Source organism: Peromyscus californicus, unplaced genomic scaffold, assembly GCF_007827085.1.
Source record: "Peromyscus californicus insignis strain IS unplaced genomic scaffold, ASM782708v3 Scaffold_7__1_contigs__length_154581171, whole genome shotgun sequence".
Taxonomy (NCBI): domain Eukaryota; kingdom Metazoa; phylum Chordata; class Mammalia; order Rodentia; family Cricetidae; genus Peromyscus; species Peromyscus californicus.
The window spans coordinates 36,102,696-36,128,156 of record NW_026294595.1 but is presented as its reverse complement, the minus strand read 5'-3'; the positions used below and the strand labels follow the sequence as shown (position 1 = coordinate 36,128,156).

At 42.8% G+C, this 25,461-nt stretch overlaps 1 protein-coding gene across 24 annotated transcripts in view; it reads left to right on the top strand.

Moving 5' to 3' along the window:
- The window catches only part of Ccdc148 (coiled-coil domain containing 148), a 310,826-nt gene that overhangs the window by 282,354 nt on the left and 3,011 nt on the right, over positions 1–25,461 (top strand). For 22 of the 24 annotated variants that reach the window (XM_052723811.1, XM_052723812.1, XM_052723810.1 and 19 more), the window contains 3 exons: positions 6,561–6,678; positions 8,953–9,093; positions 13,516–17,033. In XM_052723811.1, the coding sequence (XP_052579771.1) occupies positions 6,561–6,678; positions 8,953–9,093; positions 13,516–13,662 (406 nt within the window). In that variant the 3' untranslated portion in view covers positions 13,663–17,033. Of the gene's footprint in view, positions 1–6,560; positions 6,679–8,952; positions 9,094–13,515; positions 17,034–25,461 lie in introns of those variants that run through there. The other 2 variants (XM_052723791.1, XM_052723800.1) reach the window with 1 other exon arrangement.

The following is a 25,461-nucleotide window of genomic DNA, read 5'->3' as shown; positions in this document are numbered from 1 at the left end:
GAGCCTGCCATCCATATGTTTTGGGGACACAGGCAGGTAGGAGAGGGCAGGGTTGAATGCCAACAGCACCATCAGAAATTTCCAGTTTGGATTAAACCCGTAGCACACAGACAGAAATAAGCCCTGCCTAGGTAGTAATTTGTACCTGGTTTTGTCTTGATAACAATAGTCAGGTAAAGTCCCTTTAATGTATATATTTATCTATGTTGTAGTTCTCAGAATGTGGTCCCCAGGCCAGCAGTATCAGTATCATTCAGAAACATGCTGAAAATGCTGAGTGCAGGCTCCACTCTCTATCTTTGAATCAGAGGCCCAGGGGTAGAGGCAGCCAGCTGCCCAACCTCCAGGTGATTTAGGCTCAGGCTGAGCTGCCTGCTGTCCTCAGCCTGGGCTCTTGTTCATTAGCACCTCTGGGAGAATGTCTAACCAAGTGCTAGTGTTTGGGCCCCACCAGTAAGATGTGATGGAATTGGTAGTGCCCTGGCATCCATTTATGATGAGTTCCAGTGGTTCTAATTATGGTCACAGCTACGAACCATTGTCGCATAGTGATTCAGGAAATGGCTCTGCAACCCAGGATGTGATGATCCAAAACTAACTTATCGAGAACGACGTGGCCCTTGCCAGAGTGTCGACTTAGTCATCTATATACAAAGCAAACCACAAATCATGTGAAACATCACGGCGTGGGAACATTTCTTTTCCTTTTCTCCACTGTTGTATCCTGAACACCTGAAGTAGTGTTTGGCACTGAGGAGGTGGGAAGATGGCAATGTTGATGAATTGCATTGATACTGAGCCAGGGACTGGGTTCCAGGAGTCTCACAATGGAACAAGCTGGAAGAACAGCCTCTGTCTGGGGCGGGCCTGGGGCGGGCCTGGTTCGTCTGTTCCTGGTTCTGCAGAAGTGCTCTGAGTCCTCTTTGTTCCTGTGTCGTGCACATCTGTACCAGGATGTTACCACCTTGAGTCAGGACTCACATAACTACTGGTGGGGATCCGACTCTGCTGACGCTCTTGCCGGAGTTGAGTGGAGCCAATTTCTCCTTCTGTGGGGCTGGAGGAATGAAGCCTGGTGCTGTGATCCAGAGCTTCGGTGCTTGCCCTGGACAGACTCCTATTTGGAAGGATTCCTGACTCACCTCTGTTTTTATTTATACACCATTCCCTGGGTACCCTCCAGCTAACAGGGGTTCTCCTCCATTTGGTGGGAAGAATAATCTTTGGAGTGAGGCAAGACCCCAGAATTGATTTCCCAACAGGTAAACACCCATTCCCCAAGACACTGCTGCTGCAGTCCCTCTGGTAGGGAGACCTCGGCAGGTACCTGTCTAACACTATCATGTTGAATGCTCACGTTCATGGCTTCAGCTCTGGGAAGGAAGTTTGTTTATAAACAGTTTACTTCAGCAGAACAAATCATTTCCCCGGTACAATGGAGTGGGAAAGTTCAGTGTTGGTTACTGTACCCTAACTAAATCTCCGCCTCTCTGCTCTATTTTATCTACTGCTTATGTTGTCCTATGAGTTTGTTTTGTTTCTTTTTTTTAAGATTAATTTATTTATTACGTATACAATGTTCTGTCTGCATATATTTCTGCACACCAGAATAGGGCACCAGATCTCATTACAGATGGTTGTGAGCCACCACGTGGTTGCTGGGAATTGAACTCAGGACCACTGGAAGAGCTGCCAGTGCTCTGAACTTCTGAGTCATCTCGCCAGCCCCTGTTCTTGTTTCTTAACTGAAGTTCGTGCCGCTGTGTGCCCTTCTTGGCAAGCCTTCCCCCCTTGTTTGACATAGGTGTTTAGAGTGCAGTTACCCCATGATTCCAGCCAGGAGGAAGACCTGGATTTTCACATAGAAGCTTGTCTTGGTCTTCCTGAGGGCTCACTGACACCAGGCTTTGCTGTACCTTGAGATCCACTCACTTCTTAGAGTGCGGTGCCTAGTCAAGTCTCCTCAAGGACACACGGATTCTCTACATCTACAGGAAAGCTTACCATCCCTCCAACCTCCCAAGGGCCTGGAAGCTTGAAGTCCTTCTCAGATTATTGTTAATGCCCGGCCTGACTTGGCTGCAGCTGTTGCTTGTGAACAGTATGACGCTCCTCCTCCCCCAAGAGAAGTTGCAAATGCCTCTTTTGCGGCACTTTCCACCTTTGTGGACTCAGGGAGCGTAAAATAGAGTGAGAAATGAATGCAAGGCTCCTGTTTGGGGATTCAGTGCACAGCTTCAAACTATTGAGTTTAGCCATTTCCTGACATTGACTTTCATAGCAACAGTTTAATTTGGAGAAAATCTGCTACCTCAAATGACTAAAAGTATTTATGTGGAAAATTTTCCAAATGATTGGCTTTACTGTGTTGCCATTTTCTTTCCCCATGAATATGTGAGTATTTGGCTTTCTCCCAAGAGTTCTTTTCCGCATCACTTCTCTTCAGGAAAAAGACAGCTTTCTATCCAGAGCAGAAGTAGCGCCAGGAGTCTTTGACTTTTAAGCAAAGTATTGTTTGAATTGGAGCTATAGCATCTGTGAAAATTTATGCTCACTGTGTTGCCCGTGCCCTTGAATTTTCTCAGGTTAAGGTCATCTGAATAACCTTGAGTATATCCCTGTGGACTGGGCCTCGGTGGCCAACTCCTGCTTTCTGCGGCCCCGCCCCGTGTCTGGCTCTCAACTGCATCAGTCTTACTAAGAGGTTTTCTCCACTGCACCTCCTTCTTTCCTTCCCTGCTAAGTCTTCAGCCACCTCACCACTGTCTGCTCTTGCCAACATCACCAGTGACTCCCCATAATTCAATGCAATAATAGCTTTGGATTGTAATCAATCTTTCTGTAGCATTTGACATTTTAGATCTCATTTTCCTTACCTTCTTGGGACTGTTTATTCTTATTTCCTTAAATAGTTTCCTCTTTCTTTGTCCCTTTCTTAAGTGTTGTTTCTTTGGAAATCAGTCCTAATCTCTTTCTTTCTTTTTTCTTTCTTTCTTTCTTTCTTTCTTTCTTTCTTTCTTTCTTTCTTTCTTTCTTTCTCTTTCTTTCTTTTTAAAAATTCTTTCTATGCACTCGGGAGGCAGAGCCAGGCGGATCTCTGTGAGTTCGAGGCCAGCCTGGTCTACAGAGTGAGTTCCAGGAAAGGCTACAAAGCTGCAAAGAGAAACCCTGTCTCAAAAAAAAAATCTTTCTAACTTTATTTATTTACATATATATTTCTTAATGTATGATTGTTCTGCAGGTATACCTGCATGCCAGAAGAGGGCATCAGATCCCATTATAGATGGTGTGAGCCACCATGTGGTTGCTGGGGATTGGACTCAGGACCTCTGGAAGAGCTGCCAGTGCTCTTAAATTCGAGGCCATCTCTTCAACCCCTACACTTATCCCAGAGGGCAGCCATCTTCCCTGTGACTCTAGTTCCAATCTGCTGATAGAGTTTCCCCATCCTTCTCTAGCCCTGGTCCAAGAACCAGTTCTGTGCTAGATCTGAACCTTGCTCCCTGTTTCTCATTTAAGCTTCCAGTCTCAGGGCAAGACACTCTTATTTGCTGTGATAGTTACTGTAATTTTTTCCTATCCTTGCCCTTTCAAAAGAAGCCAATCCTTTCTCTGCTCCTTTATTTCTTCCAGGTCTTAAATCCGTGTCTTTCCTGACCTTCTGCCGTATCTTTTTCCTCTCATAGGATGAGAAACTACCAGCTTTGAGCTAGCTCGCTCTACTTTGCCTCCTTGTCATCTGTCTTGCATCCCCCAGCAGGGTTCTGGCTGGCCCAGTTCTCTGAGCAAGATCTCTCCTGTCTCCTGCCCACAAAGCCCCACAGTGTGGCTATGTCACCCCTTCAGCCTGAGTCCGTGTCACCCTTCAGCTTTCCGTATTTGTATTTTGTCTCACTGGATCTCTTTTCAGTTCCTCAAACCCACCATGGTCTCTCATCTCTGGACTTCCACATGGTAACTTCCTTCTTCAGAGTCCACTCTTTCTGATTTCTCCCCCTTGGCTGGAAGGGATTCCTCTTTTGAGTCTTAGGTTCAGAATGCTTCTCAGACATGCTCCCAAGTCTGGCAAAGATACCTCCCGCAATGGCTTCTGCCTCACTGTCCCCTCAAAGCACCCCCTTCCCAGCCTCATCTCACAGTTTCCCCGTCTTGAAACTTCTGTCGGAGTGACGGCTGTGTGGAGACAGGAGCATATCTCCATGTTGACTTGTTACTGCATATGCCTAATGCAATATTTGATTCATGGCTGGCAGTGAGCTCAATAAATATCTATCAAGTGAAAAATGAGCCCCAGAATGAACTATAAGCCAGCCTTCTCTGTGATACAGGCATAAATAAATGCCATGGTCTCTCATTTGCAGTTTCTTCCTCACTAGTCAAGCTCCCCTGGCAGGAACGACTATTCCTTTCCCCACAAAGCAGACAAAAACTTGGTTGCAGACAAAGCAACCTATATATCCCACAGGAAGAGAAACTTTCCAAGGTTCTGAGAATTAGCATATGGTAATTGGCAAGTCCCAGGGTATCTTTTAATTGAACCTTCGCAGAAGTTCACTTAGCTCACACTCAGTGCTTAAATTGAGTAGAACCTCATTAAGGAGGTTGTGTCGTGTCATGCCTTAGTGAAAATGAAGAGAATGGGAAATACAGCTTCTGACATGGGGAGAGAGGAGAGAGGGAGCCTGCTGATCTGTGGCCCTTGAGTTCACAAGTTGGGTTGCTACTGACTGCTGATGCAGAAGAGTGTGATAGTATGGCCATGACCTTCAGAGGAGTTGAGGATTGCCTTCTCAGGCATTGTTGTGACTTTTCTGGTTCACATGCTTCCCTTCTGTCCTCTTTCTGTGCTTCTCCCCTATTGCCCTTCATGAGCCAGCAGAATGTCAAGAGCATCTCTCCCAGGAGCACATCTGAGAGATGGTATGATGGCCAGCCTCAGCGCACCCCAGCTCTCCTGTACTTCTCTGCTACCATTTACTCATTCTGTCCCATGCTCTCGGTGACAGGGATAGGACAAGAAAGGTGCCCATTCTTTAGGGCCAACCTCACACTTACTGTCCCATCCTCTCCTCTTATACTCCTTGCCTTTCCAAATCCTCATCCTCAGGACCCAGCTCAAATGTTCCTCCTCCATGAAGCTTTTGTTTACAACCTGAACAGTACCTCAACAATCCAACAAGTGGCCATCTCACTTTTCTCCAACTTCAGGGGACCATATTTGTACCTCCCTGCAAACTCCTTGCTTGGTTCTTAGGCGCGTCTCGTTTCTATGTTAACTTAGAAACGTCTAAGGAAGACTTTTTCTCAGCATGCCCACACTGTCTAGCACAGTAGGTGTTTAGGGGCAGTTGGTGTAGGAGGAGAGATCTCGGGAGGAGGACAGCGCAGAGGTTAATTGCAGGGGGTGGGAGGGTGGAGGCTAAGCTTGGGTGCTGAGAACAGTCATTCTGGGTTATGTTTCTGCTCTGCTACTTAATGAGCATGAGACTTTGGACAAATTACACCATTTGTCTGAGCCTCCATTTCTGTATCTCTAAAAGACAAAATTATATATACAAAATTATACCCCTACGTGTGATTGTTGTGAAGCCTAAAAAGGAAATCATAAAGCACTTAGTACAAGACCTTTGCCTCGTGAGCACTCAGCGAACATCAGAACCTATGACGTGGAAGGTCTAGCGAAAATGCCACCATAGAAAATACTGCTGTGTATAGTAAGGGCAAAGGGCATTTGTGACTAATGTGACAAAGCCAGTTAAATGTAAGCTGTCACTGGAAGAAGACCAGCATGGCTCAATCCTCCTGAGAGCTCAGGTGCCTGCTTTGTGAAATGGTGAATCTCCTCTCTCTAAGTCAATAGAAGCGCTTTGACAAGAAGACAGCAATAATCGAGGCCACTCCAATATAGGCAGCCGAGAGGGCTGGGTGAGCTCCTGGCACTGAGCTATGTTTTCATGGCTGATGATCTGAAAGGAGATGGAAGACGAATGCTGAAGGGAAAAAGCCATGTTTTTGCTGCCATCTACAGACGTCAGAGTGCAATTTTTCAAGTTTCTTCACACGCCCACAAGCCCACTTCACTGAGCCACACTGTATATGAAGTGCAGTGTAATAATAACCGAAATAATTTAAGTACATTATTACAGTAATGATTTTTCCCTGCTTCCTATAAGTATGCTCATGTAGTCAGGGACACAACCGATAACTCACGTTGGGTTCAAGCCTGTCATCAGAAGGCTGTGTCATAACTCAGGGTTGGGTGGTGGTTGCTCAGGGCACTGGAGCTGTGGCTTTGGCAGCTAGCGGACAGGGTCAGAGTGTAAGATAGTGTCAGCGAACCCAGAGCTCAGCTGGATTTCGCTCCAGGCTTTCCTGTATCTCTCTGGTTACTAGAATCACTGTGCGTTGTCTCTTATTGTTTGGATATGGGAAGTCAAAGCAAGTGAAAACCGGTGGGAGGGACGTCCTCTCTGAGATGTCTCGCGTCGATCTCTTATCTGTCTGTGCACCGGATGAGTTAATTATGGCACACCTACCTGTCCCGTGTCTCTTCTCCTAAGGGTTAAATACAGACAAGAATTGTTGGAGAAGCGTTTGATGGAGAGAAAAAACATGGCCCTTCAAGAAGTTCAGGAAGAGGAACAGAGAGAGAGGCGGCTGGAAGCCCTTCGAAAACAGGTGTTTTCAATTTGGAAATTTTTTTTAATGTTTCTAAGTGTGCTAATGATATTACTGGGACTTACTTCATGACATCTGCTATATAAAATGTAACTTTTCCAAACTGGGACATGGTTTTCATTCCCAGGAGCCAGTTAGGTTTATGTTGAACCAGATCCAGCTTCTTAATAAATTTAAAGACGTTTATCAGCAGCATTTAAAAAGTTCTCCCAAGATCTAAATGTGTCCATATCTCCTCTAGTTCATTAACCAAACAGTATCTGTGTGCAGCAGTGAAACTCTGTTTCCAGTCAAAGGACTGTCCTCAAAAATGTGGTAGAGCAAGCTAATCCACTCTAGACTGGGAACCTTTGCTTGGAAAAATCCCACAGTCAACAAGCCTGTTCAGTACCACTTTACAAATATCCCTTTTGTATAGAAATAAAAGCCTCCAGTGCCTTGCCTAATAAAAGTAGGCAAAAGTAGATGAAAGTAGATGACAGTCCATGGCAAACACAGGGATTTAAGAGACTGGGAAATGTGAGTTGGTTCCTCTGGTAATTTTTCTAAACTTTGACCTGATAACTGCACAGCCTAACCAATGGGGAGTAAATGTATAGTTTCCTTTCTAAGTGAGTAGAGATCCTACAGAGCCATGGATGATACTTGACCTTGGGTCTCCTTCAACTCTGGGACAGCTGGCTAAGTACTCAGTGGCAGGAAAAACTTAATCTGCCTTGGCTCCATTTCCTCGTCTGGAAAATGGGAATAATAATGGTAGTACCTGACCCGTTGGTTGCAGCAATTGGAGATGAAATTTGTGAGTGCTTACTGACTGCAAAGCCCTGTTCCAATGCTCTCAGGTGAAACTTGGCTTAACCTCCTCAGCATCCCTGTGAGGAAAGTCTTTTTAATACCTCTATGTGGTAAAAGAGAAAATCAAGAGGTCATATAGCTAGTAAGTGTCAACTGGGACTTCTCTGAGACGGCTCTCACGTCCTCATCCTCTTCAATAAAATGACCTGGAGAGATGAATTCAAAGTATAAGAAGATAAACTCTCTTTGTGCTAGATATGAAAAATAACCCAAACTATTCAATAATTAGCAAAGAATTACGTACTGTGGCTTCCTGGAGTCAGACTTACTGCCACAATTACTGAATACATTCTTGTTATAAATATAACTTCGATAACTACAAAGTCCATGTGAGTAGAATTCCTTCTATCCAGTAGTCCTTTGAAGGAAGAAGTTTTCTGTTTCCATCACTTGTAATCAGTGTTTAGAGTTGTAGTATAAGGCATTTGAGCTAGGAAACCTATAATAATTAAATTACATTTGACCCCGGTCATTTTATTACAGTTTTGAAATGGCATTAACATACCATTTACTTCATCTGAATTCTTGACTTGCAGAATTAACAAGCCAGTGTTAGTAATGGTGCATATGATTGACAAAATTAGTGGCTTCTTTTCATTAAGATTTGGGTCAGAACTGTTATTACTACATAGGACAATGACTTTGTGTTAAAATCACTCTGATATGTTTAATGCTCACCCCAACTTCCCATTCTTCAATGAGTATTAACATGGAGGCCTTTGCTATGAGCTCTGTTAGAAGCTCGTATGTGCAATGCTGGACTCTCATATGCCAATAGCTGAATACATCACCTTCAATCCATGCTGCTTAGAAACTCACCCTCAGTTTGAGCTATGTCTGTACACCAGGGAACAAAAGTACTAAATTTTGCCTCTTTTCTATGAATAAAAATATCTTACTTCAGTCTCACCTAAAAAACAAATCACTCTGCAGTTTTTCAGTAGAAAGGTAACTCATCTCTAATAGTCCCATGGAGTCCACTTGCCTACTCCGATGGAAGCTCACCCAGCTTGTCCAGTAATGAGGCCACAATTGACTTCACCAGAAAGCCTCATGGTATTGGTACTTATAACCATAGCTCAATCACTGCATCATTTTCAATGACGGAATACACAGGTTGTCTATGTAGCATTCCATTTGACTTTCATTAGACACATAAATTTGTATCTGAAATCAATCATAATCGTGACTATTTAATCATTAGCAAATGATCATACTCTTTAAATACCTTGTTTGACATGCATTTTAGCTCCTTTTTAAGTCTCTGGGACTGGCCTGGACTTAACATTCCTTTGCTCTTTCCTCTACAGTTTTATATTTCATAACACTTCTTTAACAGTCATTAAACAAACCTATAATCCTACCCAGAAGCACTTACTTGTCTCCTCTTCTGAGTGGCTGTGCTTTCTCTTCTCTCAGGTTGCTGTTGTTGTTCAATCTGATCCAGTCAGAATGATGTCAGATACCATGGCATGGAAAGCGAGGACAGGCACTGAACGTGAAGATGAATTTATCCTGCGGAAGCCACTCTTCACACTGACTACATACAATGAGCAGCAGGTAATGATGGGAATGAGCAGGATTGGTGCAAAATCCATGCAGAGAGTAGGAAGAATTGCTGAAGTGTGTGCTTGGAGTTCCAAATTCTTTTAGGATTTATATTTAAAGGCCCTATATATTAGCATTTTTTACTTTTAAATGATAATACACAATTACTGCATGAATCTAAATATTATAGAATTGTGACATAAAACAAAAGTTTAAAATCATGTCTATTACTGAAAAAATTAGAGTGTTTTATTCAAAAGTCATTGATATAAAAAAGGTTATTTGTTGTTTGAATCTTAAATGGTCTTATTAATAAAAAAAAAAAAAAAAACCTGGAGCCAGATATTGGGGCAAAAGCTGAAAGATCAGAGAAGCAGAGCAAGCCGCAGCCAACTTCACCCCTCCAACTCCTCAGCCGATCCTGTTCCCATGAATCCTCAGACTGAAAGCCTCTGAGTCCTCATCCTTTAGGTCTCAGCTGAACTGCCTTAGTTCCTGTCTCCTCACGCCTTATATACCTTTCTCTGCCCTGCCGTCACTTCCTGGGATTAAAGGCATGTGTGCTTCCAAGTACTGGGATTAAAGTTGTGTGCCACCATTGTCTGGCTGGGTTTCCAGTGTGGCCTTGAACCCACGGAGATCTGGATGGACCTCTGCCTCCCTAGTGATGGGATTAAGGGTGTGTGCCACCACTGTCTGGCCTCTGTCTAATCTAGTGGCTGGCTCTGTCCTCTGATCCTCAGGCAAGCTTTATTAGGGTACACAATATATCTCCATAGTTATTGATATTGTTTTACAGTTCAAAGATTTCTCTATTGTTGTATTAAGAATTTATATCTAAATTTATGACATAAATCCTTTAAATAAGCAACGGATGAGACTGACAGGCAGTATAGAAGACAGCTGTCCCAAGTTATGTTCTTAGAGCTAAGGAGAAAACATCTTCTGTGGAAACGCCCTTGAGGGATCACGAGGCTGTTGGTAGCAGCTTAGACGTTGCGTTAGCTGTGGCTGGAACTGAGAAGGAAGATTCAAAAGGACTTTTAGCAGAAGGAGGATGGAAAAGAGGACATATGAATGAATGGATATCACCAAAATTAAGGGAGAAAGAAGTCATGAATTTTACAGACCTAGAGAGGAAAAAGCCCACATCTCAAGACACCTGTTGCCAAATGAGTCCACAGTGCCTCTCCTGAGTGCTGCACACGTGATAGTGAAGAGTGAGGTGAAAATTTCATTCACCGGTAATCAAACAGGTGTTTATGAGATTGATAGCTATATTCTGGCTCCGTGTGAGATTCCTGGTAGAGCTCTGGGCTCTATCCCAAATGGGCTAGACTCATCCTTCCTGGAGGAAGGGAAGAGAGGGGCCAGGCCAAGAAGGAGAGTATCTTATACAGAAGTAATGCACAAGGGTAAGGCCAGTTCTGTGCTGCATGTGGAGAGAGAATGGTCAACTCTGCCTGGCAGGTTAGAGACATGGAGATCTAAACTTGAAGATTTGGGGCAGTAGTTGCTAAATTCATTCAAGATGATTTACAGTTTAAAGGGGAAAAAGGTTAGTGTGCACAGGGAGAATTCCTTATAAGAATGTGCGGGTGTATCTCCAGAACCAGCTGCCAAAGTGGGGAGGCAACTGCACCCTAAATGGACTAAACTCAGAGGAAGGCAAAGTCCTAGAGAGCTGGACCAAGCCACCAGGGTTCCCCAGGGGGAAGGAAAGGAGGCCCTTCCTTGAATGGGGGCAGGGGCACAGGCTAAGTGCTGAAACACAAGAGCAGAAATGGGCTAGGGCCCCACCGCGGTACACAATAAGCCTTTCTACTCGGACATCTGACCTTCATCCTGTGCGTAGACATGACATTTTAAAGCAAGTTAAGTTAAACAATGACATTGGTATTTTATCCTTGTATCCCGAATGGGGAAATTGGTGGGTGTTGGGGTGGAGGAGTGGATGTGGTGGTCAAAGAGTCAGGAACAGCTCTGACTGGAGAGAGGGAAAGGATGAAGCAAGTGAGGATGATTCCAAACCAGACAAGAACCACCGTGAAGAGCCGGCATTGGGGATTCCAAGCCGCACCCTCGATTTATTGGTTATGTGCACTTGCCTAAGCTATTAACATCTTTATGTTTGTTTTCTTCACCCTTAAAATAATTACTTGCAAAGTTCTTGTGAGCGTTAGAAATAATAAATATCAACTGCCTAGAATATTGCCTGGTATTCAGCAGTAATTCAACAGATTATTGCCATTTTGTGGATCTGCCGTTAACCATGTAAGAATACAGAAAGGAAAAGAAGCTTGGGAAGAATTAGTTTTGTTCATGTCCTCTTTAGGGTGGAGAGGTGTAAAGCATGCTTTTGAGAAACTGATTACTGGCCTCTGGGGAGGAGAAACCTCCTCTCTTCATTAACTTTTTACTAAAAACAGATGAATAATGAACAATATTAAAGCTTCACAGCTCTGGAGCTGAAGAAAAAGGTGAATCCTGGGCAGAATTTGGGAGGCAGCGGCACACAGATCACAGAGGGAATGTGACTCTTGAAAGCAAGTGGGAATAAATGGGGACAGAAGAGGAAAGGCCTGGGTCCTAGGCTCAAACACTTGCCTCTCCAACAAGGACCTTTGGGTTGTTCCTGGCCTCACACCCATCACTACCCCAGGCCTGCTTCTGATTGGTTGCCATTCCTTCTTCCTTTCGGAGTATTCCTCACAGTTGGTTCTTCTCTGCTTCCGGACACACTTAAGTACTTGTTACTTCATGTCTGGACAGTCACAGTAGACTCCTGACGCCACCTCCCTCCATCTCTTCTTTCCCTACCACCTTAGTTTATTCTGACTTTATGATCAGATCCATCTTCTTATGTAGCTGCACTTTCATACTAAATGCAGAAACAGACACCATGGCTCCAGCTAGGACAGACTTCAAGACTTTGAAATCCACACCCCAGTCTGAGTCTCCTCTTTTGACAGAGCTCCTCAGTGGCACAGCATTCTGCCCAAACTCCCCTGATCCCAAAATTGACCTGCTTCATCTCTGCATTTGTATATGAGGCCTCCCTGTCTGATGAGATCTCTCTTGTTCCCTCTCTGATTTAAAGAAGATTAACTCAGATTTCAAGGTTGTCCAGTTGTTTTTTACCTGAGGCCATCCTCACAGAAGCAGCACCCCACATACCTCCATGTTTTACCACATGAGGCACAGCCACAGGTCATCTGTGCACATCTTATCACTTCCACTCACTCAGAATTCACCGAGGAGGCTATATTCAGAAGCTTATGACCTTATCATTTTTGGGGGGCGGGGTTGGACTTCCAATTCAGGTAAAATGCCTCATTGGGTATAAATCCATATGTGGTCACCTCTTATATTGACAAAGAATGTGGTGACATTTAAGATTCATAGGAAGGGGACTAAGGTCCAATCAAGTATAAATGAGAACAGAAGTTAAGTTATTAATTAGCATGTGATGGGCGGGGCATTTTTCCAGTTCTTTTTGAAATAGAAATTCAGCCTTAGATCCCCTTTTTCAAGGAGTGACCATGTGTTTATGCATAATTTACACATTAGTAATGACAGTGAAGTTGAAGTGGCTGATAGAAGGTGTTCAGGGGGCTGGAGAGATGGCTTAGTGGTTTGGAGCATTTGGAGCTCTTGCCAAGGGCCTGGGTTTGGCTCCTAACACCCACCTAGCAACTCACAACTCAGAACAACTCTAGTTCTAGGTGTTAATATTGCCAAATTCACCAGGGTCATGGGGTGTTCGTTACTTATGCTGTCTCTTGGGAAGCTGTATTTTGGAGGTTGTTTTCCCCATAAATACAATTTTCAAAGAATTATAAATTATAAATAGCTACACATTCTTTCTGATTGTTATTTTACAATTTGACTTTTAGTTATGGAAGCTTCATTAACTAAATTACCACTCCCTCTTCAAGCCTCTATAAGCACTACACACCCATATGGTGCATATACGTGCATGCAGACACACACTTATACACTTAATATATTTTGTTAGTGATAGCTTCCTAAAAATATATTCTGAAGATTAATCTTATTTGTTAAAGTAGATTTATTTTATAATGCTTTTTTTATGTGATTCTAGCCTGCAATAAATCATAATAGTATTGAAGTAAGTTTCTTTTATCTCATCATTTAATAATTTTAATATATTATATTTGACTAATGTGGTATATAATATTGAATGTAGCCTATGTTGGAAATTAGTAATGTAAAAACTGGAAAGTGATAATATCAAAAGTGGTTTGGACATTTTTAGTAAACACTCTGCAGTTGCAGAATTAGCAAGATTTATTGTCATCTAACCATCTACCTTAAAAAATTATGCAGCTTGGGAAAATATGAAAATTAGCGATAGAAATTATTTCAGCTAAATGAGTTGTTGTTTATTTAAATTCTATTTTACATGTGCAGATAACTTCCGATCCTAGACTTCGATTTGAGTTAGCGCTTCGAGAAGCTGGACTCCATAAGACACTGTACGCCAAAGAGATGCTACCAAAAATCAGTCCCCAGAAGCCTCCAAGGAAGGACACAGAGTCTACTGTATTTAAACTCTAGAACGCATGTGCAAACATTATGTGGACATGGATAATGATTATCACCACGTCTAAATGTTTAAAACCCACCAGACACATAAGTCATAGCATTTATAAACAGCTTTGCCTTTTTTTACTCTTCAAAGTTTTATGCACTATTCTGTTTTTCTTTAAGTAACATGTGCTATTACCAAACTCACCAAAATTATGGGACTTTGGTATACATGTTGTCATTTGGTAGGGTGTTATTTTGGAGGGTTTTTTTCCTATAAAGGGGAGCTCAAAATAACTATTTGTCAGAATTATATGTTTCATAGCTCCACTTTTTTTGGGAAATTTGTTATTTCACCATTTGACTTTTAATTATGGAAGCTTCACTATCACTAATATGTCTATCGTCTTTTGGTTTATTGTAAAGGAGGGGATTGAGCGTTCTCTGTATTTAGGAACCAGCTTGGTACATCATGCTTACTGCAAGCCAGTCATCTGAACAATCTCCATTTGCAAATTTTCCTGAAGAAGACAGTGGAAGTGGTGTCTCCATCATGGGAATACCGATTTTGTCTGGGAAGACATGACTGTGTGGTTGTTTAGAAGGAAAAACGGAAATTTTATGATACCTGAAATATTATCAAAAGTTCCAAATTACCCAAGAAATACCTAGATGATTTTCTTGAAGAGAAAGTATTGAAGAGAAGTATTTCATATAAAACTTACCCATAAATTTTTGGCTATTTCTAAAAAGCAAAATGTGTTGTTGAAACTTTCAGTAGCTAATGGTATTAAGAAGACTAACCACTTACTTTGTCTTTATTGCCATTCCATGTATTTCTCATCCACCTCTAGCCATGGGGTTGTTGTCTCTAGGTAGTTATGAGAATGCTGTGAAAACCACAAAATCCAGGGCTGAGGATGAGGTTCAGTTAAGTAGAGAGCGTGCCTATACTGCCTGAAGTCCTGACTTCCAGCACCCTATAAACTGGATGTGGTAGCACACACCTGTAATTCCAGCATCAGGAGATGGGAAGCGGGAGAATCAGCAGTTCAAGGTCATCCTTGGCTATATAGTGAGTTTACAGTCAGCCTGTAACGCAGGAGACCCTGTTAAAAAAAGAGGGAGAGAGGGAAGAACAGGGGAGGGAGATGAGGGGAGGAGAGAAAAAAGCAGGAAGAGAAAAGAAATATCATAAAAACAGTCTGACTGGGACTCTTCATGAGCTCCCCCAGCATCATGAGTATAAGTAAAATCAACCCAGCCTGTCAGGACACATTGCCTTTATAAGAGGTTTTATAGGGGGAAAAAATCTTATCCATATCCCACAATTCATCCCAATGACTCCCTGCTACAGCTCTTTGCATCATTATAATATCTCGTCAAAAAGTGGAGAGAACCTTAGGAAGAGGTGGAGAGTGGTGGGCATGGATTTGTCCTGGGGACTTTTCTAGAGGTCAAAAATGTTATTTTATGCGGCTCTGACTATAAACCCATGAGAACTTGCTGTAACAGAAAACAGGAAGATTTGGATGCTCCTGAGCCTGTGGATCCCTACAGATGTGGACAGCCGTACCAGAGTCCTGGGATCACGTTCAAACACTACTAAAATATTTATTCTTTTAAAACTCTCTTAACTAAAGACTCTTAGCTGGTACTGCCTTGACACCATGTACCACTGCCATTCTGAGAAAAAGGAAGATGTCAAGTGTTGTTGTTGTGAGGAGGACCGAGTTGTGATCTGGGCAGCAGTCTAGCCATTGGCTGTGCCCAGATTCAGATTCTAGCAATTTTCTTTATTTTCTAAAAAATTATATTAATAGTAGCTATTAATCACTAAGTATAAACTGGATGCTTAGCATCAGTATGTGATTTCCATATTATATTTGATCATCCTTACAGCCTTATGATATGGTTCTTGTCATTTTAAAGATCTAGACATATAAAAAAATGATCTAGAAATGAGTTCAGAGAGATGAAATAATATACATTTATCAGTTGTGTTCAAACAGAGACATTTAATGAATGTAGTGAGTCCTGACCATTTTTAAGTAAAACGTAAGAAAATAATCTGAAGTCTAAATGATTAATGAACCCACAAAAAGATAAAAATGCTTATTCAGCCCCCCAGTGAATGCCTGGTACCCACCCCCCAGATGATCAGCACTGCCAATGGATGTAATAGCCACAGGAAAATGGGACAACTGCGTGTGGTGGCACTGGTTTGTAACCCCAGCATTTGGAAAGGGGAGGCAGGAGGTCAGGTAATGGGATAAATCCACAGAGTCTATTTGATAGTCAAAGGAATTTATCTGGGGGTTAACTAACAACCAGAGTAAAGGAGTTGGTCGCAGAATCCTGGAGGGGTGGGGCATGGTGGAACACGGTTCTCTGGAGAACTCTGCCTTGATCCGCATCAGCATCCAAGACCACGAGGTAGGGAAGACAAGAGAGCATATACAAGCATCCCAGGTCTTAAGGATCCTTGGTGGCCATGCCCAAGGGGCAGGTACCTAGCAGCTACTTCAGGGCATGGCACAAACAACCACTTACTACAGTCAGGAATTTGGGGTCACCCTCAGCTATATAGGTGGAGGCTAACCTGGGCTACATGATACAATGTCTCCAAAGCCAAAAGGGCACAAAACAGCTGTGCGGTGGAACACACCTGTAATAGGAGCGCGGGGCAGGTAGAAGCAGGAGAATCAGAAATTCAAGGCTAGTCTCTGGTGTATAGAAGTAAATCAGACACTGTCTCAAAAAAGAAAGAAAAAGAAGATAGGAAGCCTGTGTTAGTGTGGACTGGAGAGCTTGCCTGCTGAGGTCGTGGTTTTTATACCTTCGATTCAACAACTCTCCTCCTAGATGTGTGCTATTGAGAGGCAGGCCCCTGCGTCAGTGTGGGGGGGGGCGGCAGAAACTGGGGTTCAGAAAGAAAAACAAACTAAATTTCATCAGTAGTAAACTGGACAGACATAAAAATCATGGTATATTCATTTATGGAATTACATACCACAAAGGAAATGGGGGGATTTTATCGATATGGACATTATATTTACCAAAAGGGGTGAAGTGTCATATTTCATTTCTCTAAAGAACAAAAACCTGCCAAGATAATCTGTATTGCTTATGGATACATGGGAGGCAAAACAGTATAGAAAAGCGAAAAAATAAAAATCAAGATGAGGATTACCTTGGGTGGCCAGGGAGACAGGCAGGATTGAAGACCCACAAGGTCCTCAAAGTGTTGTATTGCTTAACCAGGGTGTGGCTACAGAATGTTTCTGATCATTCTCAGGTCCATGTGCATATTTTACATACTGTTACATGCCAAATAAATTCCACAAAATAAAAAAGGAATATAAGAAAGCAAATAATTAAAAGCATAATTTGTTAACGTACTTGTGCATCAACAGTAGTCTTTTCAGTGAAGTTCTGGTATAATAGCCCCAATCTGCATACATTTCTGAGGTAAGGAAGATCTGTCCCTTGTTGGGAGTCTTGCTTCTCTTGACATATTATAGAATTCCCTTGATGTTCTTGCTCCACAGTCCAGTGCCTTGGTACACTTTGGTTCTTACTGGTCTAGTTTTCCTGGATGGCTTGAAAAAGAAAAAAAAAGGAATATGTACCAAGAACCCCAAGCATTATATTCATGTTCACTCATACATGTGTGTTTGTGTGTGCATTTGTGTGTGTGTGTGTGTGTGTGTGTGTGTGTGTGTGTGTATGTGTGTGTGGTGGGTTATAACAATAACAAAAATGTATTTCTTGGTAGTGTTCCAAAACTAATTGAGACTGTGCTGGAGAGATGGCTCAGCAGTTAAGAGCATGTGCTGCTCTTGCAGAGGATCTGAGTTCGGTTCCCATCACCCACGCCAGGCAGCTCATAACTATCTGTAGCTCCAGCTCCAGGAGATCTAATGATGTCCTCTTCTGGCCTCTGTGGGCATCTATACTCAAATTCGTGCCTGAACACGAGCAGGTGCATAAACACACACACACACACACACACACACACACACACACACACACACACACACACACACTTACTTTAAAATAAATAAATCTTGAAAGAAAGAAAGAAAGAAAGAAAGAAAGAAAGAAAGAGAGAAAGAAAAAGAGAAAAAGAAGTACCTTCAATCCCATTGCTACTAAATGGCGCCATCTCCCAGTCTCTGAGGCAGTGGACTGCCTCCATCTGGAGGAAGACTGTGTTGTCTGTCTTGTAGGAAGCCTTTCCCCCCATGAACCCACAGTCTAGGCTCCCCTTTTACTTCCTCTTGTGGAGGGAGTTGCTCTCCCGTGAGTTTTGGGTTCCCTTCCTTCTCAATGCTACAAGAATTTTGTTGTTGTTACACATTTTCTTTATCTTTAAGCCTTCCTTGAATACACAAATATGGTGGAATACATTCCAGCATTAGAATATATGTCTGTCAACCCCACCCATGTTGTCTTCTAATGACCCAGCTGGTTCTTGCCTCTTCTCAAAAGAACATCTTTAAAGAGTTGCCAGTAGACAATGTCTCTCCTGTCTTCCCATCTCTCTCTCTCTCTCTCTCTCTCTCTCTCTCTCTCTCTCTCTCTCTCTCTCTCTCTCTCTCTCTCTCTCTCTCTCTCTCTCTCTCTCATTCGGATTCAGCCTTGTCCTGTTCTCGTACTGTTCTTAGCAAGATCACCAACAAGTTCCATGCTGGCAAATGATGGTCTTTAATCCCTGTCCCGCTGACTTGGTAGCAGCTTTTGGTCCAAGCACAGCAGCCCCACCTTGGAACACGTTCTTCTGGCTGCTGGTCCTCCTTCCACTTTACTTCTGCTCCTTTGGCTGCGTCTCAGTTTCCTTGGCCAATTCCCCCATTCCTATCCAGCTCTACATGTGGGACTATTCCAGAACTGTGCCCTTTAGACCTATTGCTCTTTACTGTCACCCATGGGGTCATTCTTAAACCTTCCAGGTTTACTTTTAATTGGTTTTGGGGGTGTCTTTTAATGTACAGCCTTTACCTTCTTTTCTTCTTCACCCCTTGCAATCTATTTATTGAAGAACAAGCATCTATATATAGTATTTTGTATACCAGACTTTGCCCTTCACACTCCCAACTCCTCTCCACTTTCTGTCCTTTGTATTTGCTATGCATTGTTAGTTGAGTCTAGCTTTATCAGGTAAGATTCTGATTCTTCTTTATGTCCCTCCCACACTGCTTCCCCTGGCGGAATATTCTCATCCATCCATTGGTGGGTTGAGCATTTGGATGTTTTGGGAAGTGTTTCCTACTGCTAACTCTCTGTTCTTAGAGCCATTAACTAAGAGCTGCAGATTAATACACCGTGAGGTTAGTTTCTGTCAACCTAACACAAATCTAGACACCCCTGGCAAGACGGAACCTCGAACTGAGAAGTTGCCTCCATCAGATTTGCCTGTGAGTATGTCTGTGGGGCATTTTATTGATTGGTAGTTGACGTAGAAGGGTCCCCACCCACTGTGGACAATATGTGGGCCTGGTCTGTGTAAGAACGGTAGCTAAGAAGGCCAGAAGGGAGCAAGCCAGTAGGCAGCATTCCTCTGTGGTTTCTGCTTCAGGCTCCTACCTGGAGTTCTTGGATGATGGACTGGCTGTAAGATGAAATACATCCTTTCCTTCCCCAAAAACACAGTGGGGGCACATCCTCTGATATAACCTGGCCTTCCTTTATTGCTAAGAACCTTAGCTAAAGAAAAGGGCTTTTTTTTTTCTTCTCCTGGTATTTAGTGGTGTAAGAGAAGAAGCCAAACTGTTTGTTTGCTTCTTAATAATTTTTTAAAATAGTGAATTGGTTTTCTGACAATCTCCAAAGATGATTGATTTTATTGTATCTTTCTGGTCATGGATTTTAATGTGTTCAGCCTTATAATCTATCAGAGCCATTCTTTTTCCTGTTCCAATTATCCCCTTCTTGACCAGTGTCTCAGTAGGTCTGACTAAACAATCTGACAGACTCCATACCCTGTGCTCTTCCAGTTTCTACTGCTCCATACAAACACGTTGATTTTTATCTTCCATCGCCCCACTGGTTTGACTTGTTACAGACTCCAGAGTCTGTATTAATCCCTTATCACTCTATAGCAAGTTACCGTAAAGTTAGAGGTTCATGCCGTCCAGTGTAGTCATAGTTTTGGATATCTGAAATCAGAATTGGATCTGTAATCTAAAATCAAGCTGTGAGCAGAGCAACGCTGCTCTCTGGGGCTCGAGCGCAGAGTTTCTTTTTGCACTTCTAGAGCCTGCCCATCATCCTTGGTTTGGGTCCTCTTCAATTGTCTTCAAACAGGAGGTGACAGGTGTAGTTTGTCCCACCCTGCATATTTTACATGCCTCTCCTACCTCTCTTCCACTAGTAAGGAGTCTTGCAATGGCTATGAACTCATACTAGTGTGGCCAAACGCCTACTTTAAGGTCGAATGATTGGTAATCTTGATGTCATTTGCTGTGTGACCCAGTCACAGGTTCGGGGCTTAGGAGACAGGATCTCCAGAGTCATTTTTTACCTGCCACAAGGTGTTTGATACTCTGCAGTCAGTAGCTAATTGAGGCCACGGTCATCTCAAGGCTCAGCTCGCTTAGGTGATCACTCACGGACAGCTGGCAGAAGATGCTGTCTACTGGCTAGGAGCTCGGCCGAGCCCGACACTGAACCAGACACACATGCTTTCCGTAGGAGATGGGTTCCGGAAGAAACAGAGACGCCAAGCATGTGAAAGCTCTGAGGCCTGGGAAGCGCTGCTGGAACTGATGTCTGTCTCTGTGCTCCTCAAAGCAGGCATAGCGTCCCTGATGGAACGGGGCTGAGAAATGAGCTCCTTCTCCGTGATGTGTGGTAATGGCTGGCCTCCACTGTAGAAGAGGTGTGTGAATTAGGAGGTATTTCACTGCCATCTTTCAAAATCTGTCACTTTTGCCATTGGGCATAACAGAACAAGCTAGGCTCCTTCACACTTACCCTTCAGGCCTGGAGTCAGAAGTTTCTCTAACAAGCTCAGCATCCCAGTGTCCCAGGGATGGAAATTATATGTCGAGACCCCAGTATGGATACCCAGGTTCCATATTGCTAGTGGATTTGCCTTTTATTCTAGGCCTTTTCTGTGAGCATTGCTAGAATATACTTTTGTGTGCATACATGTACATCCACATAGGCATATATATATATATATATGTGTACACACACACACACACACACACACACACACACACACACACACAGCCCATACGTAAAGTCCCATATATTAGTTCATTCTGTTATCTCTCATTCAAACTCCATGGGGATTTGCTTCATGTCTTCCCTTTCATTTGTATTTTCTTTTTTCCTTACTGAGGATTCCGGTGCTCCTCGACAAGAAGTCAAAATATGACACCATTACTCATTGTATTATCCCACAATTTGTGCCCGTAACAGTCAAGATAAAATACCAATATGACAAAAACAACAATGAATTCTTTAGCTATGTACATCACACTCTTTCTCCTTTTCTTATAAATCCATTGTATCTTTGTTGTCGGGGATGATGTAAATAGTATATATTTTTCACTAGCCCCTAATTTCTTTTCTAAAAATTTGTCTTTACAAATTCATGTGTGGATACAATGAAATATGAGCATATATACCTCCATTTCCCCCTTCAACTCCACTTCCTACTCTCCCAGCCCCACATACTTCTTCCAGTTTCATGTCCTCTCTTTTTACTAAATAACCTGCTAAGGGCCTGGAGACCCAGGTTTGATTCCCAGCTCCCACATGGCAGCTTACAACTGTTTATGTTCCAGGGGTTCTGATTCCCTTTTCTGTCTTTTGAGGGCACAAGATACACAAGTGGTGCACAGATATACATGCGGGCAAAACATCCATACACATAGAATACAATTTTTAAAAATTATATTAAAAAAAACTCAGTCCAACTAGTATTGACCATATGTGTGTGGGTGTAGGGCCATCCTCTGCAGCAACCTATCAGTGGCCATACACCCCAAAAGAGTGATTCTCCCCTGACTGCCCAGAGCTCCTCAGTTAGGGCTGGAGAATCCAGCTACAGTTCTAGCTGACTTGATCGTGTGCAGGTCACCATAGCAACTGCGATTCAGGAGTGCAATCGCCGTGTCATGATGGCAGCCTTCCACAGCAGCCCTCTCTAGTCTCCAGCCCTCACAGTTTCTCCACCTCTTCTTCAGTGTCCCATGAGCTTTGGCACAGAGGTTGGTGAGGTGTCCCTTTTAGGCTGTCTGCTCACAGTCAGTCTCAGCCCGATGACCAGTTCTGCATCTCAGCACTGGCTGCTGCCCTCTGCAAAAAGGAGCTTCTGTGCTGAAGGCTGAGAGCAGCCCAGGTCTATAGGTATAAACATGGATACTCAGAAGGCAGTTGACAACAGGGCCATTTAACACCACAGCGAGAGTAAATCTACCTCGGGTGAAGACTGCGCTTTCCTCTCACTGTGTAAGTCAGTGTGCTTTGCTGATGTCCGAGGGCTTTGTATCAGCTTTCCACTTGTCATTTTGGTGGCCTGTATCCCATTTTAGGGAAGATTCCTTTGGAGCTGCTTGTGGAAACCATATTTTGAGTGTGTTAATAACACTGGTGGAGGCCTTTATAGTTGCAAATAGGTTTTTCCAGGAAGAAAATGCCATATTTACATTTTCTTCCCTAAGCATAAATGTCAGGAGGCCAGTTGTAAACGGTTTTCTTTGCCTGACAATTTACTTCGTTTCTCTGCCTGACTGCACAGAGTAGTTCCCTGCCTTCCTTATGATGTAATAGTCACTGGAATCTGCTGAGGCCAGTCACCCTGGCTGGCCACAGTCAGCAAAACCAGTTCCCTCTTATGACACAGATTCAGATTTATTCCAGGAATTGCTTATAAATGCTACTTCCTCAGTATTTGTCACATTATTAAGATTTTCGGTTTTCTCCAGGGCCTCTTATTATGCTATTCTGGTCAGTTTTCTCTTAGTCTCCTAGGTCCTTTGATCTCGTTTCTTGATATTTTCTCGGGTTTAAGAAACTTTTTGCTTGAAAATAGTGTCAACTCTACAAAAAAAGCTGAAAACCAGGAAGTAATACCTTTAAGAGTTCATGCACTGTTTCACATTCAAGGTACTCTATCATGTTTGTGTTCCTGCTCTACACATACGTGTGGACACACATACACACACATGCACACACATACACACATGTACTCATGGACACATATATGCACATATATTCATGAACACACATATTCTCTCTCTCTCTCTCTCTCTCTCTCTCTCTCTCTCTCTCTCTCTCTCTCTCACACACACACACACACACACACACACATTTTTTTCCCTGACCATTTGAGAGTAAGTTTTCTGTCCTATCAGTCTATGTCTTCTTACTAAGGGCAAGAATGTTAGTTTCTCCAAGCACAGAGGAGCCAAGAACAGTGAAATGTGTCACTGCTGCAATACCTCTCAATCCAGTCTCCGTGTTTCCGCTTTGTCCTCTGAGCCATTTATAGCCTTTGTAGCATCTCCCCCTCACATCAGGACCCAGTTAGAAGTTGGCCATTGATTTGCACCGTTGTTTTTTTTTTTTTTTTTTTTTTTTTTTTTTTAAAGATTTATTTATTATGTATACAGCATGTATGACCAGAAGAGGGCACCAGATCTCATTACAGATGGTTGTGAGCCATCATGTGGTTGCTGGGAATTGAACTCAGGACCTCTGGAAGAGCAGTCAGTACTCTTAACCTCTGAGCCATCTCTCCAACCCTGCACCGTTGTTTTTTAAGCCAGCTCCTTTAATCTGGTCCATCGCTGTAGCTTTGTCTTTCATGACATTGGCTTTTTTTTTTTTTTTTTTTTTTTCCGAGACAGGGTTTCTCTGTGTAGCTTTGCGCCTTTCCTGGAACTCACTTGATAGTCCAGGCTGGCCTAGAACTCACAGAGATCCGCCTGGCTCTGCCTCCCGAGTGCTGGGATTAAAGGCGTGCACCACCACCGCCTGGCGACATTGGCTTTTTATTTGTGGTAAATATATGCAATGTGAGGGTTACTGTGTTAGCCAGTTATAAATGTGCACTTGAGGGCATTGGGCTTATTCACATTACTACTCAAACACCACTGCCACCCATCTCTAGAACTGTGTCATTTCATCCTGAAACTCTGTGCCCACTTCAGCTACTTGTGGTGATATTGTGTTTCCCAAAATATTGTGCACCCTAATAAACTTATCTGGAGTCAGAGAACAGAACAGCCACTAGATACAGAGGCCAGAAAATGGTGGCACACATGCCTTTAATCCTAGCATTCCAGAAGCAGAGATCCATTTGGATCTCTGAGTTCAAAGCCACACTGGAAACAGCCAGGCATGGTGACTCACGCCTTAAATCCCAGGGAGTAATGGCAGGAAGGTATATAAGGCGTGAGGACCAGGAACCAGAGCCTGGTTAATCTTTTAGGCTTTTGAGCAGCACAGTTCAGCTGAGAGGCATCCAGTCTGAGGAAACAGGATCAGCTGAGGAATTGGCAAGGTGAGGTGGCTGTGGCTTGTTCTGCTTCTCTGATCTTTCAGCATTCACCCCAATACCTGGCCTCAGGTTTGAATTTATCAATAAGACCTTTTAAGATTCGTGCTACAGCCACTGGCAACCAATACTCTAGTTTTTAGCCCTGTGAATCTGTGTACTGTAAGTACATCATATAAGTGAATCATGCATAATTTATTTGTGTGAGGAGGGTATTTGGCAGGCTTATTTTATTTACCATAATGCTCTCATAGTTCATCTGTATCATGCATGAATCAGAACTGTATTATTTTTGAAGGCTGAATAATATTCTATTGCATGTATATTACATTTTGCATAGAGCTATTACAAATATTGATACATAGCTAGTTGTCTGTTTGAATCCCTGGCTTTCAGTTCTTTTGAGACTATACCCATGAGTGTTGATAGACGATGTACTACTTTTACATTTAATGTTTGAGAAATTAACATGTTTCTTTCCCACCGCACCCTCAACATTTTTCAGTCCCAGCAACAATGCTCACAAGTTCCATTTTCTTCACATCCTTCACACCACATGTTATTCTACCCTCTTCCCCCCTGCCCCTTTTTTAAACAATAGCCATCCTGATGGGGGTGCATTGGTGTATTGATGCTTCATTGTGATTTCAACTTGCGTTTCCTTCATTAATAACACCGAGAATCTTTTCAGGTACTTCCTGTTCATTTGTAAATCTCCATTGAAGAAATACATATTCAAGTCATTTACGCATTTGTAAATTAGGCCATTTGTCTGGCATTGTTGTCCTAAAGTAGTAGGAGACATTTCCATTTTCTAGACATGAATCCTTTATCAGATAAATGGTCTGCAAATATTTTGTCCAGTTCCTTGTGTTTTAGATTTTTACCTTCCTGGTAGTATCTTGTGGTTTAGCTGTTTTTTGATGATGTTCAAGTTGTTCCTTTCCTTCCTTCCTTCCTTCCTTCCTTCCTTCCTTCCTTCCTTCCTCCCTCCCTCCCTCCCTCCCTCCCTTCCTTCCTTCTTTGTTGCTTGTGTATTTTTGTGTCACATGTAAGAAATCCTTACCAAATTCAATGTCACAATACCGTCTCCCTATTTTCTTCTAAGGGTTTTATAGTTTCAGCACGTTTATATCTTTAGTCCATTTAGAGTTGGTTATTTTTTATATGCTGTAAGATGAGAGTGCATTGTTTTACAGGTGACTGCCCAGTTTTCCCAGAATTGTTTGTTGCGAATGCTGTCCTTATTCCATTGATGTCTCTTAGCTCCCTTGTCAAAAATCATTTCTCGTGTATGTGAGGGTGGTTTTTTG